This window comes from Rana temporaria, chromosome 8 (genome assembly GCF_905171775.1).
Source record: "Rana temporaria chromosome 8, aRanTem1.1, whole genome shotgun sequence".
Lineage (NCBI taxonomy): Eukaryota > Metazoa > Chordata > Amphibia > Anura > Ranidae > Rana > Rana temporaria.
The window spans coordinates 81452874-81471267 of record NC_053496.1 but is presented as its reverse complement, the minus strand read 5'-3'; the positions used below and the strand labels follow the sequence as shown (position 1 = coordinate 81471267).

Genomic DNA, 18394 nt, shown 5'->3' with positions numbered 1-18394 from the left:
ATGGGAGAATGGGAAGAGCCATTGGAAGGAGCTTGCCGGTGTTCCGATTTGCATACTATACAAACCTTCTGGAAGCAACAGCATATTCACACCCTGAAGACTGGCGCACCGTGTCCCCCAGTGAGCAGTGGACTAAACACTGTAATAAATGTAAACCTTTGTAATGGAAAGCGTCTGTGTGCTCCGTTGGGCAGGACCATGTAAACTCCACGGGTAAAGAGGGGGGGGGGGGGGGCAGGGCTGCGGAGGCACGTAAACTGACTTTAAACAATGCCTGTGTAAACATGAGGACTATGGACCTCAAATCGCATCAAAGTTGGACCAAAGTAGTACAGGGACTACTTTGAAGTCCCTAAGACCTCTTTCACATTGAGGCGTGGAGCTGCGGTGACGGTATAGCCACGCTATTTGTAGCGCCGCTATACCGTCGTATTTACTGCGATATTCGGGCGCTAGCAGTGAGGTTTTAACCCCCGCAAGCGGCCGAAAAAGGGTCAATACCGCCCGCTTTGCGGGCGGTATTGCAGCGGTTTCCCATTGATTTCAATGGGAAGGCGCGGTATAGGAGCGGTAAACACACCGCTCCAAAGATGTGGCTAGCAGGACTTTTGGAGCGTTCCTGCTACAGCACCGCTTCAGTGTGAAAGCCTTCGGGCTTTCACATTGAAGCCTGCAGGGCATGATTTTTCATGCGGTATAGCAGCGCTATTTTTAGCGCTGTACCGCATGAAAAACGCCTCAATGCGAAAGGGGCCTAAGACTTGAAGTTGCACAGATCTGAATGGTACTCATTGGAAAACATGGGGAACAATTTGTCATGCAGCTTTGCAGTCCAAAGTCACAGGACAAGTCGCACAAGTGTGAAAGGGGCCGAAAGACTGCATTCACACCTGAGCGTTTCAAAGTTGTGCGTTTTTTAGCCACGATTTTGTACAGGTCACAAATATAAAAGCAGAAAAACACCTGCAATCTGTCCCAAATAAGCTCTTTTTGAGCTTAAGGCGTTTTGCGTCAGGTGACGAAATGCTCAAATGTGAACAGGCGCCATTAAAATTATTGGGATTTTGCTTGTTGGGCGTTTTTCAGGCATTTTTTTCGGGCGTTTTATGAGCTGAAAATGCTCAGGTGTCAATGCAGCCTAAAGGTTATGCGCAAGGAAAGTATAAATGGGAGTGATACTTGCAACATAGCTGACGACCTGTTCAGTACACCTATTTAAAAAAAATATTTTTTGTTTATGCGTTTTTTTTTTCTGTGCAGCCAAAATATTAACTTCCGGGCATATTCTGGCACTTCCTCCTACATGTAAAAATCATCTTTTTTGCTAGAACCCACAATTATTATATATGTTTTTTTTTAGCAGACACCCTAGGGAATAAAATGGCAGTCGTTGCAACTTTTTATGTCGTACGTATTTGGATAACAATTCCTAAATTTTCATTTATTAAAAAACAAAACCGTAAAGTTAGCCCATTTTTTTGTACAACGTGAAAGATGATGTTACGCCGAGTAAATAGATATCAAACATGTGCCCACTTGTGGAATGGCGCCAAACTTTGGTACTTAATCTCCATAGGCGAAACTTTAATTTTGTTTACAGGTTACCAGTTTAGTTACAGAGGAGGTCTAGTGCTAGAATTGCTGCCCTCGCAAAGCATGTGGCAATACCTCACATGCATGGGATTTGAATGGAATTTACATATGCGGGCACGACGTGTGTGTGTGTCTGTGTGTGTGTGTGTATATATGTATGTATGTATGTATGTATGTATGTATGTATGTATGTATGTATGTATGTATGTATGTATGTGTGTGTATATATATATATATATATATATATTATATATATATATATATATATATATATATTATTTAACCCTTTACACTTAGGTGGCAGTAATCCGTAGAGGCAGCAGTTCTCTTGTTTTCGCCATACACTTATTTTTTCTGCTAGTACTTTCTCCATTGCGCAGATTCACACACACACCTTACGACTTGCATATAGTTACATAGTAGGTGAAGTTGAAAAAAAAGACAAGTCCAACCTATGTGTGCGATTATATGTCAGTATTACATTGTATATCCCTGTTGTGGTCGTTCAGGTGCTTATCTAATAGTTTCTTGAAACCATCGATGCCCCCCACTGAGACCACCGCCTGTGGAAGGGAATTCCACATCCTTGCCGCTCTTACAGTAAAGAACCCTCTATGTAGTTTAAGGTTAAACCTCTATTCTTCTAATTTTAATGAGTGGACACGTGTCTTGTTAAACTCCCTTCCGTAAAAAAGGTTTAATCCATATTGTGGGGTCACTAGAATGGTATTTGTAAATTAAAATCATATCCCCACTCTCAAGCATCTCTTCTCCAGAGAGAATAAGTTCAGTGCTCGAAACCTTTTATAACTAATATCCTCCAGTCCCTTTATTGGCTTTGATCACCTCTGCGGTTTTTATTTTTTGCGCTATAAACAAAAATAAAGCGACAATTTTGAAAAAAATTCAATATTTTTTACTTTTTGCTATAATAAATATCCCCAAAAATATATCTAAAAAAAATAAAACAATTTCCCTCAGTTTAGGCCGATACGGATTCTTCTACCTATTTTTGGTAAAATCGATTGTCAATTGGTTTGCGCAAAATTTATAACATTTACAAAATAGGGGATAGTTTTATTGCATTTTTTTTAAAAAACATTTTTTACTACTAATGGCGGCGATCAGCGATTTTTTTCGTGACTGCGACATTATGGCGGACACTTCGGACAATTTTGACACATTTTTGGGACCATTGTCATTTTCACAGCAAAAAATGCATAAAAAATGCATTGTTTACTGTGAAAATTACAATTGCAGTTTGGGAGTTGACCACAAGGGGGCGCTAAAGGGGTTAAGTGTGACCTCATTTGTGTTTCTAACTGTAGAGGGTGTGGCTGTAGGTGTGACGTCATTGATTGTGTTTCCCTATAAAAGGGAACACACGATCAATGATGGCGCCACAGTGAAGAACGGGGAAGCTGTGTTTACACCGATCGCGGGACTCCAGCGGCGATCGGGTCCCGCGGTCACGAAGCTTATGACCGGGTCGCTGGCATGCGTCCACGACCCACGGCTGGGCACTTAAAGAGGACGTACCTGTACCTGCTTGTGCCCAGCCATGCCATTCTGCCGACGTATATGTGCAGGAGGCGGTCCTTAAGTGGTTAAAAAGAAAAATGGTCTCTTTAAGATCTATGGGATGAAGTGACGTTTTGACATCGCTTCTGCCCTGCAAAGGTATGGAGGTTGGTGGGGGGTCATCTTCCCCTCACTTGACTCCATACCAAGCCAGGGAGGGGACCCGATCAGCTCCGGTAAGCGGCAATAAGGGGGGGGGCCTCTCCAGCCACCGATAAAAGTGATCTCGCTGCAAATCCACTGCAGAGACCACTTATCCGAAACCGGACCGCACACCGAAGGAGAGGATAGCAGGGTTATGGTAGCTAGCTGCTTCCATAACAACGCTATCAATCTTCAAAGTGCAGACGTATATCGTGAGCCGGTCCGGAAGTGATTAACTGGAAATCAAAGTTCAATATTAAGGTAGGGCTGAGCCCAAATTTCACATCTTGTTCTTCCAAGCAGGAAGTATGTAAAGCTTTAAACTCAGGGGTCTACTTACATTACAGATAGGCAATGGCTATATATGTACACACACATTTCACCAACATATACGTCTGTTAATATTCCGAAGAAAAAAAAAGTCTCAGACATAACATGGTCTCACGGCAGCCATTGTTGAGTCACACAGGAAGTGTTTTACCAGCTGAGGAATGCACTGGGAATGTGTGAAGATAAACGGTGCTGCAGTAATGTTAGGAATGCTGAGCTCTGCTTTTAACTAGAACACAATACCAATCTTTTACTTTTAAAATAGAATTTCAGGGAACAGAGATCTTAGATCTTTTCTACAGGCTGCAAAAGTTTTGGCCACTGGAAAACACCAACCTTTTTCATCATCTTGTTCTGTTTGTGGAAAAACTCAACCTTTATATCTCCACAAACAGGAAGAGCCTGCGGGAAGTCAAAATACATGTATTTCTCCTCACGTCTTGTGGGTCCTGTAGAGGATGTAAATATCTTAACCTTCAGCTGATAGATAACAAACTGGGGATCTATGGGAGTGGGAAAAAGCACAAAGTTAGGATAGTTCATTACATACAATATATCAAGAGTGCAAGATGAATTTATCAGAAATTCTGTGGTATGTATGAGGTTCAGGGACAAAAACAAACGTTGGCTAAAAGCATTGCTCACCTTTTACAAAAAAAAAAAAAAAATGTTCCGACAATAACAAAATAAAAGGTTTAATGTTTACATTGGAACCTGCAGAGCACTGAAGGGTAATGCACAGGCACTGTTCACTTCCCAGCACCAGGAGGAAGAAATAGGCTACAAGCGTGGCACCATCATTGAGATGGTGGCAAAATGGGACTGATAGACTTTGCATTCACAGGTTTCTGTGAATGGACGGCATGGCTGCGTAAACTGGGCCATGCAAAGCAGCACCAAATCTAAAGATGCAGAGAAGAGGCTGGGGTGATTTGAACACTGGTAAGTGGGGGTGGTTTGAGGAGGAAATTGGGGCAAGTGTCCAAGTTTCAGGTTAGACCCTATACATGGGTGCAATATGAAACTTGTCCATATAGGTGGACAAAGCCTTTAATTTAAAGTGGTTGTAAACCCACTTTTGTAAGTTACACCTACAGGTAAGCATAAGATTGCACGGTTAAGGAGATATTCGCTGAATGACAGGACCGCTGTCTACGGCGCATGCACCATAGACAACAGCGCGCAGGCGCACTGACAATAGCCGTGCTAAACTGGGCAATGCGGAATTTGAGTGACGTCATCGCTGCTCCTGCCAATCACAGTGCCGGAGCGGCGATACCCAGAAGTAACCTCCGGGAGCGATGGATGCGGCCTGATTTGTGGGCTTCGATCTAAGGTAAGTAATGCATAATGAGCTAGTATGCTAGTCATACTAGCTCATTATGGCTTTGTCTTGCAGGGTTTTTTTTTTGGGGGTTTTTTCAGGGTTTACTTCCACTTTAAGCCAATTCACTTTACAAACTAATATCTATACACATTTTTGCTGAGATCAAACAAATTTGAGTAATTTTTGCAATTAAATGTCATTAGTGATAAGGGTGATGTTCAATATCAGATGCATGCTTTAAGGCCTCATGCACACTGGACATTATAAGAACGTTTTAAAAACACCAGTAGCTTTATAGTGAGTTTTTCATTGTTTTTGCAATAGCGTTTTTTAGCGTTAGGGGTCATTTTTTTAAACAAATGGTGAGCCGACGTTAAAGCGTTTTTTGCAGCTGAAAAAAAACTCTTCCCAGCACGCACTAGTTTTCTTTTTTTACAGCCCATAAACACCCCTGCCAATAAGGCTTCATTTCCATGGACGTTTTTACAGCCACTTTTCTGAGCTTTTTTTGTAGCTTAAAAACGGCTCTCCATGTTAGTCTATGGCCTCATGCCCACCATGATGTTTTTTTGAGCTGTAGATGGCAAAGCCGTTTTTAAGCTGCAAAAAAAAACAGGACCCGTGCATTCTGAAGCTCCAGCTTTAGAGCTATAAAAAACGCCAGACGTTAAAAAACCCTCAAAAAAGCTAAAAAAACACACGCCAAAAACCACTACTGCTGTGTTTTTGAGCTCCAGTTAAAAAAAAAAAAACACATGGACAGGCGTTTTTAACCTCTTGACCACTGGCCACTTAAACCCCCTTCCTAACCAGACCAATTTTCAGCTTTCCGTGCTCTCACAATTTGAATGACAATAACTCAGTCATACAACATTGTACCCGTCTGAAATTGTTGTCCTTTTTTTCACACAAATAGAGCTTTCTTTTGGTGGTATTTGATCACCTCTGCGGTTTTTATTTTTTGCACTATAAAAGAAAAAAGACCGAAAATTCTGTAAAAATTGCAGAGTGTGGGGGGGTATTGCAGAGTGTGGGGGGGGTATTGCAGAGTGTGGGGGGGTATCGCAGAGTGTGGGGGGGTATCGCAGAGTGTGGGGGGGTATCGCAGAGTGTGGGGGGGGTATCGCAGAGTGTGGGGGGGGGGGTATCGCAGAGTGTGGGGGGGTATTGCAGAGTGTGGGGGGTATTGCAGAGTGTGGGGGGTATTGCACATAGTAGGGGTGATATTGCAGAGTATTGCGCAGGGAGGGATGGCTGGATCTGTGACTGCAATAGTCACAGATCCAGCCCACAGCAGCTGCTGCTGACACCCCGCGCTCCCCCCCTCCTCTCACACTGTACCGATCGGTACAGAGAGGAGAGGGAGGAACCGGCGTCATTACATGACGCCGGTTTGTTTACAAGTGATCGCTCCGTCATTTGACGGAGCGATCACGTGGTAAACCGCCGCTATCAGCGGCGATTTACCGCGATCTGTGAAGCGCCGGGTCTTCTAGACCCGGCGCTCACAGATGATTCCGGGAGCGCGCCGCAGGGGGCGCGCGAGTGAAGCATTCTGGGAGGACGTCGTCCCGGAATAACTCCACTGCGCTGTAGCAGTAAAATCGCTATGGCGCGGTGGGGAAAAGGTTAAGCTGTAAAAAAGGCTAAAAAAAATTGGCTGTAAAAACGTCCATGGAAATGAAGCCTAACAGTTGATAACGGCCTGTGTTGCATGGACACATAGGATAACATGATGGGGAGTTTATTGACTATAGAAAAAAAAAAAAGTCTGATGCCAAAAACGGCAGCTGTAAAAATGTCCAGTGTGCATGAGGCCTAAAGCTTGCAGATTTTCTCCAAAATGTGGGAAATAACTGCATCTGAAGAACCAATGTTTTCCCCACAGAAAAAAAGGCTCCCAATACTCTGCCTGTGCTTGGAGAGAACTCTGTACATCTAAAGAGATAAATTCTGATTTAATGTACTGAATCTATCAAGAATATCTACAAAATGTATCAGTAAAAACACAGGCCTTGTACAAAGGCAAACAAATACTTGTGTGAAGGTCGGGGCTACATGTACAGCAGTGAGAACAAAAAGGGAAGAAGGTTGGTGTAAAGGGTAGTGATGAGCTTCAGGTTTGACTCGAACATCGTATGTTCGACCGGTCAATTATGAACGTTTTGGGCCGTTCGCGCTAAATTCGAGTTACGTTTCACAGCCCATAATTCACTGCGGCATCGCAGTGCATTGCTGGCTGATGATTGGCCAAGCATGCACTATGACCCGCATCCAGGATGGCTTCGGCCAATTATGGCTCAGGGGGTTTAGTACACGCCCCACGCTATAAAAGGCCGCCTGCAGGTTGGCCTTGTGTAGTGGTGGTTAAGAGAGAGAGAGAGAGAGAGAGAGAGAGAGAGAGAGAGAGAGAGAGAGAGAGAGAGAGAGAGAGAGAGAGAGAGAGAGAGAGAGAGAGAGAGTAATTTTTAGTAGGTAGATAGAGCAGGCAGGCTAGTCAGTTAAAGTTACAGTGTGTAAAGCATATATACACATCCACATATTTATACACTGTATAGTTTAGCTAGATCAGCTCTTCCTAATTTACTGTCAGGCAGATGATTGTGCTAGCTGCAGTATTCTCACGTGGTGTATTGCCGGTGTCCTCTGCAGTATGCACCATAAAGCTACGTGGTGTGTGTACTGCCTTTGTCCTCTGCAGTTTGCACCTAAAGCTATTTGGTGTGTACTGCACGTGTCCTCTGCAGTGTGCACCTAAAGCTACTTGGTGTGTGTACTGTCTGTGTCTGCTATTTTTCTCAATGATTTTCATCCATATTGCAGGGACCAGACATTACATTAAAGCCGCAAGCAGTTTTAAATTACTTTTTTCTTATAGTAATCTCATTTTGTGTAGGAACAGTTCTAAACATGTGCCACTTCACAGGCATACTATAGACACCCAGCAGGTACGATATTTAAAGGAATTTTTTTTTTCTTTTTAAGCATCATTAAAATCACTGCTTCAGAAAAAACAAGCGTTTTTAAAACTTTTCTTCCATTGATACATATTTCATGGGGCAAGACCCAGGTTCTCAAAGACGTTTTACGACAATAACTTGCATATTAGGATTTAAAATTGGCACTTTTAAATTCGAACGTTCGAGTCCCATAGACGTCAATGGGGTTCTAAATGTTTGCGCGAATGGTCAGTCCGTTCGAAGGTTCTGGTGCGAACCGAATGGGGGGGGGGGGTTAGGGCATTGGGCTTATCCCTAGTAAAGGGTGTACTCAGAAGCACAGCTCCACTGACCCCCTTCTCCCACATACTCACACTTTACAATATAAGAATTTAGCAGTTCTTCTAGACTCCAGTAGCGAACAGGCTAATGTGTTTGTAGCTGCCATATGCAAGTTTCATCAAATGTTGTAGTGACATGAGCTTTGTATCCAGCTATCCACATTACCAGACTTTCCTGGTCATACAACACTCCAAGGAAGCCAGACACTCCTTGCAGGATGTCTCCAATTTACAAGCCGACCTCAATGCTCTGTCTAATTGGGCGACTGAGTGGCAGATGAGGTTTAATGTTGATAAATGTAAAGTTATGCACTTGGGGGCTAAGAATATGCATGCATCATACATACTAGGGGGAGTACAACTGGGGGGATCTGTAGTGGAGAAGGATCTGGGGGTTTTAGTTGATCATAAGCTCAATAATGGCATGCAATGCCAAGCTGCGGTTTCCAAAGCGAGCAAAAGTCCTTTCTTGTATTAAGAGAGGTATGGACTCCAGAGACAGAGATATAATTTTGCCCCTGTACAAATCATTAGTAAGACCTCATCTGGAATATGCAGTTCAGTTTTGGGCACCAGTTCTCAAAAAGGATATCGGAGAACTGGAGAAAGTGCAGAGAAGAGCAACCAAACTAATAAGGCATGGAGGAGCTCAGCTATGAGGAAAGATTAGAAGAACTAAATCTATTCACTCTGAATAAGGGGGGATATGATCAACATGTACAAATATATAAGAGGTCCATACAGTGAACTTGGTGTTGAGTTATTCACTTTACGGTCAACACTGAGGACAAGGGGGCACTCTTTACATCTAGGAGGAAAAGAGATTTCATCTCCAAATACGGAAAGGTTTTTTCACAGTAAGAGCTGTGAAAACGTGGAACAGACTCCCTCCAGAGGTGGTTCTGGCCAGCTCAGTAGATTGCTTTAAGAAAGGCCTGGATTATTTCCTAAATGTACATAAAATAACTGAGTGCTAAGATTTGTAGGTAAAGTTGATCCAGGGTAAATCCGATTGCCTCTCGGGGATCAGGAAGGAATTTTTTCCCCTGCTGTAGCAAATTGGATCATGCTCTGCTGGGGTTTTTTGCCTTCCTCTGGATCAACTGTGAGTATGGAGTTGGATGTATGGGATTGTATTGTGTTTTTTATTTTGTTTGTTTATTTTTTTGTGGTTGAACTGGATGGACTTGTGTCTTTTTTCAACCTGACTAACTATATCACATTTTATGTACAATAAAGGAATCAAAACGCACACAAGAAAATCTGAAAACCCATCAATTTAAAAGACAAATAGGTTCTTAAAAAAAAAATATCCAAGAGATTTGTATCCAGCTATCCCCATTACCAGACTTTCAGCGATGCCAGAGAGAATGGCGATTTCTGTCTGAACGTGTACACTGCCAGAAATGAGCCAAACATTTGGAAGTGCTTCAGGGGAAATGCAATAACTACGAGTAATGTTCAGTTTCATTTTCTTTTTTGTTGCTGACAAATACAACAGCAGAAAGTGTGGGGACAGTTTCACCCTCCTGGTTTCTCACTGTTCCATTACAAAAAATAAATAAAAAATACATACACACACACAAACATTTTACAGGATTTATTTGGCACCAACAGTTTGCGCAGCACTTTACAAAATACTACATACACAAAAAAAACCCCACAAACAATGCTCTTAAATAGACCCAACCAAATGCATTTATATAAAAGCACAATTTGGTTACAAGTATGTATTTTCCCCTTTCTCCTTTAACCACTTCAATACCAGGCACTTCCCACCCTTCCTGCCCAAGCCAATTTACAGCTTTCAGTGCTGTCTAAATGACAATTGCGCGGTCATGCTACACTGTACCCAATCTAAATTTTTATAATTTTGTTACCACAAATAGAGCTTTCTTTTGGTGGTATTTGATCACCTCTGCGGTTTTTATTTTTTGCTAAATGAATAAAAAAAAAACACTGACAAATTTGAAAAATAAAGTCTCTTTGTTTGTTAATTTTTTTGTAAATAAGTACGTTTCCTCCTTCACTGATGGGTACTGATGAGCTGCAAAGACAGGCACGTATGAGGCAGCAACGATTAGGTGGCACTAATGGGCACTGATAGGCGACACTAATGGGCTCTGAAAGGCTGCACTGATGGGCACTTATGAACTAAACTGATAGGCATCACTAGTGGAACTGCCTAGGCACAGATTGGCATTTCCCTGGTGGTCTAGTTGACATACCTGGTGGTCCAGTGTGGTGGCTTTCCCTGGTGGTTCTGGGCTGATAAACAATTAGCACAAATACCCCTGTCAGGAGAGCAGCCGATCAGCTCTCCTCTACTCGCATCTGTCAGACACGAGCAAGGAAAGGCTGATCAACAGCTCTTCCTATTTACATCATGATCAGCCGTGACTGGACAACTGATCGGTGTAGCGGTGTGTCCCGCACCACTGATCGCTGCAATGTGCGCCCCCCCATAGGGGCGCGGCGGCTGTTATCCTACTGGACATCAAGTCAGGATAACTGAACCACCACCCGGCCGTCATCCTGCTATAGGCCGGGTGGGAAGTGGTTAAAAAAAAAAAAAGAAAAAGCATAAAATTTGTTTGCAGCTTTATCTTAATGATATCTAAATTCAGTACCATTTTGAGTATGCTACTTTAACCACTTAAAGTGGAGGATCACCCAAAAAATAAATTTTTAACATTAGATTGGGTCTAATTACGGGAAGCAGAATCGGGTGTTTTGTTTAAGATCAATGCAGTACTTACCGTTTTATAGATAGATGTTCCGTGCCACTTCCGGGTATGGGCTGCGGGACTGGGCGTTCCTATTTGATTGACAGCCTTCCGACCGTCGCATACAGCGCGTCACCAGTTTCCGAAAGTAGCCGACCGTCGGTGCGCAGGCGCCGTATAGAGCCGCACCGACGTTCGGCAACTCGTGATGCGCTGTATACGACCGTAGGAAGGCTGTCAATCAAATAGGACCGCCTAGTCCCGAAGACCAAACTCGGAAGCGGCGGAGAACATCTATCTCTAAAACGGTAAGTACCGCATTGATTTTAAACAAAACACCCGATTGTGCTTCCCGTAATTAGGCCCAATCTAATCTTAAAAAAAAAAATTTCGGGTGAACTCCCGCTTTAAGGACCAAGCCTATTTTGTGCACTTGGTGTTCACAAGTTAATTTTGTTTTTTATTTATTTGATAGAAAGTTACTTAGAACCCCCAAACAGATTTTTTTTTCCCTGTAGACACCCTAGAGAATAAAATGGCGGTCGTCGCAATACGTTATGTCACATGGTCTTACAAATGCAATTTTTGGGGGGAAAAATACACTTTTTTGAATAAAAAATAAACAGTAAATATGCCAATTTTTTTTTTATATTAAGATAATGTTACGCTGAGTAAACTGATACTTAACATGTCACGCTTCAAAATTGCGCCTGCTTGTGGAATGGCGACAAACGTTGTCACTTTAAAATCTCCATAGACGATGTTTAAAATTGTCTACAGGTTACCAGTTTTGAGTTTCAGAGGAGGTCTTTTGCTAGAATTATTGCTCTCGCCTTAATGATTGCGCAATACCTCATGTGTGGTTTGAATGCCGTTTACATATGCAGGCGCCAAATTAGGTATGCGCTTGCTTCTGCGCTTGAGCACAGAGGGACGGGGCGCTTTAGGTTTTTCTTATTTATTTTACTTATTTTATTTTTATACCGTCCTTCAAAAAAAATAAAAATAAAATTGTCTCACTTATTTTTATTACAAGGAATGTAAACATCCCTTGTAATAGAAAAAATGTAATGTGAGATCTGGAGTCAAAAAGACCTCCTGATATAGGCTGTAGAGTTCATGATGCACATATTAAAAGTGGTATATAAGGTACATTATAATACTTGTACAAGAGTGCCTCCACTCTGGATGAATGAGCACAGGGGGCACCTTTGGACTGCAGCATTGTCAGTCTGGGAGGATGGGAGTGTTAGTGTATCTAAAACTTTTAGTACATCTAACAAATTGAAGCCAAACTCCAGTTGACACTGCAATTACAGCAAAATATTTTACCTTTTGGGATAAACATTTTACTTTACATGAATAAAAGATGATCATTGTAAGCACCCCTGCCAGTGGTAAATGATTTGTCTCACCACTGATACATTTACAGGGCAGCTTGTTTTACTGGAAAAAATAACAGACTTCCTGGCTGGACCACCAGATGAATACAAAGAAAAGAAAGCCTAAAAAAAGAATAATGAATGCAGTCATCACATATAAGAATTGATAAGCTGTAAACCATGCAAGCTTATAATCAATACTTGTGCAGATCCATACAACAGAGGAAAGTATGGGACTAGTGTTAGGCGCCTTTCACATGGATCTGTAAGCAGATTCCCTGCCTGACTGAAGCTGACTGGGACAGATGTCATATTCAATTTCTGCAGAATGGATGCGGGCAGACCCCTGCCAGCTTTGTGGGCAGCCATATCTGGAGGTAGCCATTTCCTTTATTTTTTTCTGCACCTGGATGGACCCAAGAGTTAGACAGGTGTCCATAGGGCTCCATAGACCTTCCAATCAAGTCCATCTGAAAAATGGACAGGCGGACCTGACTGGAATGCATGAGTGAAAGGAGCCTTAATAAATAATGCTGACCGTGTGGCAGGAACTCTGCACAAACATTTTAATTACACATTTTTCGTTGAAAATTACATGCTCAGTAACTACCAATCAACATTTACACTAAGACTTGTATACAACCATCCGATTAATATGTTGACCTTCCAGCACAAAAAAAAAATAGAAACATGGAAAAAATATGCTAAAACAGAAATAGTCCAGCGTCAACAGCGCTCCTGAATAAATGTCAAAACATATTCAATAAAGTAATATTACATACATTGCAGTCTATATATAAAGCTGAGTTTCCTATCATACAGCCTCTCAAAAGTCATTCAACATCCACTATATTATTATTATAAACCGACACAAACAAGAGGGACAGTACAGCAGAAGACCCGCTCCTCTAAAAAAGTAGTTTAGTGAATATAAATGATAAAGTTCAGTAGTGGTATAAATTCCTTGATGTAATACTGAAATAAAGAGACATCAAATCGGAGGTGCACCATCACCGAATCACTGTGTGATTTTACCTTTGAGCGCTGGGATCAAGGGTTTGTTCCAAACTTCTGATATTATTTTATACTAAAAGAAACGTTTGTTTTTTCCACTAACTTTCCCAACAACAATTTACATTATGTGAAAAAATGGACATAAATTACCAGTACACAAACTATCAAATGGCCGGCAACAAAATGCTCAAGAGTGGGAAATACTGGTGTTCTTCCATGTGTCAAGTGTGCCATGGCCCCCAACTCTGACACAGCAACAAATCAGATTTTAGAGAATTTGTTTTAAATTCATAAATATTTTTGTTTCCTACTAGAGTCAGATCCTACAAGAATGCAGATAAGAACAGTAGTGAAAATAAACAGCACAACCCACCGCTTCTACCGTACAACCTATTAACCACCCGAAACACAGAATGGCTGAATATGAGGCAGTGCAGAGATCATTTACAAAACAAAATAAATACATTTATATATGAAAATTTTTCAATGAGCCAAGTCTTCTAGCTCTCTTAACGGTTCCTCAGTTATCAGCCTGAGAACTCCTGACATATTATTTGACTTTTTAGACAAAAGCAGCTTGAATCGTTTGTTAAAAGAAGTTGCTAAAATAGATGAGCAGAGAGCAGCTCCTATTACAAAACAGCTATGGGAGTCTCTGCCTATGATGAGAGGGGGTGTGTGCCTTTCCTCCAATCAGCAATGTTGGCTATCTTGGCTGTATGCCCAGACCTCACACTCTGTGTTAACCAGGAAGATAAAATCTCCTAACAGGATCTCAACTTTCTAAACAGTATATAAATGTAAAGACAGCAGATATACATAAAAAAAAAACTATATAGGGAGATTTGGTTAATCTCTGTGTATCATCTGAGGCTGTTCAGTTCACTGGGTGTATGGAGGGTTTACATTCACTTTAAAATGTGCATATGAATTAATGTCCATCTAAAATGAGCATCCATTCAGCTTAAAGGGGATGTAAAGACAAAAATATTTCCCTCTTAAATTAAAGTCTGACAGTAGCTGATAAAGTAAAAAGTAATGTTTTGCATTATAACTAGTTTGATACCTGTTGAAATCGAACCATTTTATTCACCTTCAGCACTCCTGAATCATTATTCTCACCGACTTGCTGGTTTGCGGTGCGCATTCATTCTTGCTACATCACGGCCTAATGGGAAGGAACTACAGTTCCCATTAGGCTTAGCCTCCATGCCTAAGAGGGATAAGAGAGCATCTTCACGCAGGGCTGTAGTCATTGCTTTCCACCATGCAAAACGGCTCAGATGCTGGTGGAAAGCAAGAAGAGGAGAGACAGGAAATGGCATTTTCAAACCTGGATTACTGTATTTTGGAGGTCAAAAGGAAAAACGAGGTAAGTGATATTTAAATGCTCTAGCTTACAGCAATCAATTGATCTAATAAAAAACAAACCTTTAGTGTTCCTTTAAAGAGGAAGTAAACCCTAATGGGTTTTACTTCCTATTTCCCTGCAAAGGTAAAGCATAATGGGCTATACAACATTTAGAAAAAAAAAACCTTTACAATCACTTGGTGAATGTGTAAATATTTTTTGAGAAATAAGGATATTGTAATTTAAGCAGCAGTGCCATGGCTCTGAGCACAGATAAAGCCAACTATCAGAACAAGCAGATCTGGGATGCCTTGCAACAATGGCGTCCTGGGAGGGGGGGGGGGGTGAGCAGAGAGGGCGTGACCCCCCCCCCCCCAACATTATGCTGTGCCCCATCATGTGCCCCCCGAAAAATGTTTTTATTAATTTTTTGTTTTGCATTTTTCTCGGGTCGCTGCTGGAGCAACACAGTCTCTCCCGAGAGGGAGAGCATCCCCAGTAAGCTCCTGCGGGGGATTCCTCCCCCCTCCCTCTGCTCGCTGACACTGAATGATGGGAGCGCTCACACAACCATACCCGCCCGATCTGCTCCTTCCCCTGCATCCTCATTGGCACGGAGAAGAGCGAGTTGCAGGAAGGACTCCGCGAGCACTATGGGGGGCTCAGGCTCATCTCAGTTACTGAAAAAAAGAGACCGATTTCTCCCGTCCTTAGGACAGGAGAACCAGCCTGTAAATTCGGAAAGTGGTGACTGCAAGCTGAGCCGAGTGTCAGTCTATGACACTCTTTCACAGCTCAGCGAGTCCAGCCACCACCCCCACTCTCCTCACATACGAGCAGGGAGGAATACAGCTTCTCCTCCTCCCTCCAGTCCCGCCCACACTTTCCCGGGGTGCTGTATCTGAAGAGAGGGGATGTGTGGGCAGGAAATATGAAAATCATCAGCATTCCTGGCTGTGTGTGAATATTGCCGGAGATTTAAGCCTGGACCATGGGTGAGTGTGTGCACTGCAGACTGCAGTACACTGTGATCACTGAACTGCATTATCTCCCTCATCTGTCTCCACCCCCCTCTCCTCTTCTTAGCAGCAGTGGAGCCTTCTCTGACATGTTGATCAGGATGCAATCCAGGTGATACTCCTAGTCAAATCCTAGTGTTAAATATCAGTGATTTTATTGATCAAAGCCCGCACCTTACAGGCATAGAGCCCCCTACTTTTGTCCCTGTCCCCCCCCAGTAACTAATGTGCCAAGTGATCCCAAAGCTTAACCAATGATACTGTAAAGAGCCGCTTGCCTAAACCTCCCATACCATATGTAATTCAGCTGCACATAAATAATGTCCCATGTACAATCCTTAAAGTATAACGAAAGACAAAAAACGTGTTTGTTGTTGTTCTGGAGAAGTATTTGCCACCTTATCAGCCTTTTATTGCTTTGTCCCTGCTAGGAGACACTACCTAGTGGTTAGGTGGTGTTTGGCCTTTAATGCGTTAGTCACTTATAGTAAACTCCACCTAAATCTACTAGCCCATTAAACACTACTCTGTTCAGACAGTGCTGTTGTGCAAAGATGTCTCAATCGCTCCTTTATAAATAAGTGTTACGGTCTAGAGATTCACCAGGTGTAAATGAAAAAATAAATAAAAAAAAAACAGAAAACGAATGCAGCCACAACATCTAAGGATTGGCAAGAAGCAATATATTCAATTTTGTTGTTGGGTTTAGATTCACTTTAGGCGATCACATACATACATCACATATTTTATCAAATGCTTTAGTTAAGGCTCTCTGTACTCATTTCATTCACCAGACAAGACTAAATTACTGAGCCCTTTATAGACCCTTTCGTTACACCACTGCTCATCAGTCCATTTTGGAAATGTTCTTTTCATAATAGCCTTTTGTCTTTTAAAGATTTAGTTCACCCTTTAACGAAAGAATTCTAAAAAAATTTTTGCAAAAAATGTATTCTTTCCACAGAAGCCTGTAAAACATTGTACCAGCAATCAGTGGATCACAGGTGCAATATATCAGGCTCCTGTACACAGTGCTGACAGCTTTCTGCCCATACCACTATACTGGCTTTCAGTTAGAATGCTGGAGAGTGAATTGACTACAAGCGTGCCAAACACGGTCTGGTTCCCTACTGCGCATGCGCGAGTCGCACTGCGTTTTTCGAGTGGTCCCTGCTGTCTTCTGAGACCCACGTGTCTCCCAGAAGACAGCGGGGGGAGGGGCCAGACATGGTGTAGATCGCCGCAGATACTGCTGCAATCTTTCACCGGAAGTGGGAGCAACCTGTATTAGACATGTATCTGCTCCTCCCTTAAAAGGTGCCAAATGGAGAGGGGGCGGATCACCAGAAGTTACATTTCTGGGCGGATCTCCGCTTAAAGTGCCTTCTCGCAGCCTTTCAAGCAATCTCTGAAAAGCAATCCACTGTGGATTGCTTTTCAGAGAACAGTGCTAGTGTCACTGAGCCCATAATGCTAGAGCTCAAGTTGAGGTAAAGAACTTCGCCATCATGTGCTAGATTAAGGAGGCATTCTGGGCACACAAGATTCTTTAAAAACCAATGCCCAATATTCTAATGCCCATTTTCCTAAGCCGTTTTAATATAACAGGTCATAGAAAACATAGGTACACTTCATATGAAATCAGAACTTTCTACAAAAAAATTAGGAAAGCAATATTGCATCTCTCAAATATGACTGCTAAAAAAAAGCCATGCAAAGAAGATCTAAATAATAACAAAATGCCATTATAATCTCTATAAAATTCCTAATTAGTACACACAGTATTTACTACAGTCAATATTATTCAAACAAAGGCTACTGTTACACCAAATAAAGCTCAAGTTTGTAATCTATTAGTGGTAAGCTCTGTTTAGGGTTGGGTTAGGTGTACAAAACCAAACTGCCTCAAATTAAGAACAGGAAGGGAGGAGGCTTTTACCCATAGTAAAACAAATCTAGAAGAAAACCACAATGGTGCACAAAACATAGGACTAAATAATAGCCAGGGCTGTGCCGATCAGCTGAACAGTGACAGGTCACTTTTAAAAGAAAAAACAAAACTAAAAATAAAAACCGTTAACCTTATTAGCATAGCTGCAAAGGATGCAGGAATTTTTTTTGTATCAATTGAGAAATAATTGTCTAGATATGTGGGAAAAAATTGTGACTTGCAGTAAAACCAAATTATTTACATATGCGTGTGCGACTTGAGTATGAGATTGCTTCTGTGCATATCACATATTTTGTTACTTTTATTTTTTAAATCACGTTTATTCCTATTACAAGGAATGTAAACATGCAGTGTAATATAAATAAAGATGATAGGTCCTCTTTATGAAGAGTTTTGGGGTCAAAAAGACTGCAGATCTCTTCTTTACCTTAAAAAGGAAAAACATCACATCCCCTACCGCTGCTTCGAAAACGGTTTGAGGCTCATGAGCGGCTCAAACCAGTTTCATGAGAAAGCCGACCGTCTGCTTAAGGCTGCATTCACACCTTTGCGTAGGCGATATGCGGCGTATTGTGGCGACATAAAATAGGCGTTTTGTCCCGCGACTTGCGGCGACAAAACGCGTCGTTTTTGAGCCTTGTTTTTTGCTGGAGGGGAGATTTTAACATTGTCGGCTATGCCCGAACGCCGAAGTCG

At 42.0% G+C, this 18394-nt stretch overlaps 1 protein-coding gene across 1 annotated transcript in view; it reads right to left on the bottom strand.

The window, feature by feature from the left end:
• The window catches only part of PTEN (phosphatase and tensin homolog), a 108391-nt gene that overhangs the window by 10452 nt on the left and 79545 nt on the right, over nucleotides 1–18394 (bottom strand). The window contains 1 exon segment of the mRNA XM_040362082.1: nucleotides 3985–4151. Within this exon segment, the coding sequence (XP_040218016.1) occupies nucleotides 3985–4151 (167 nt within the window).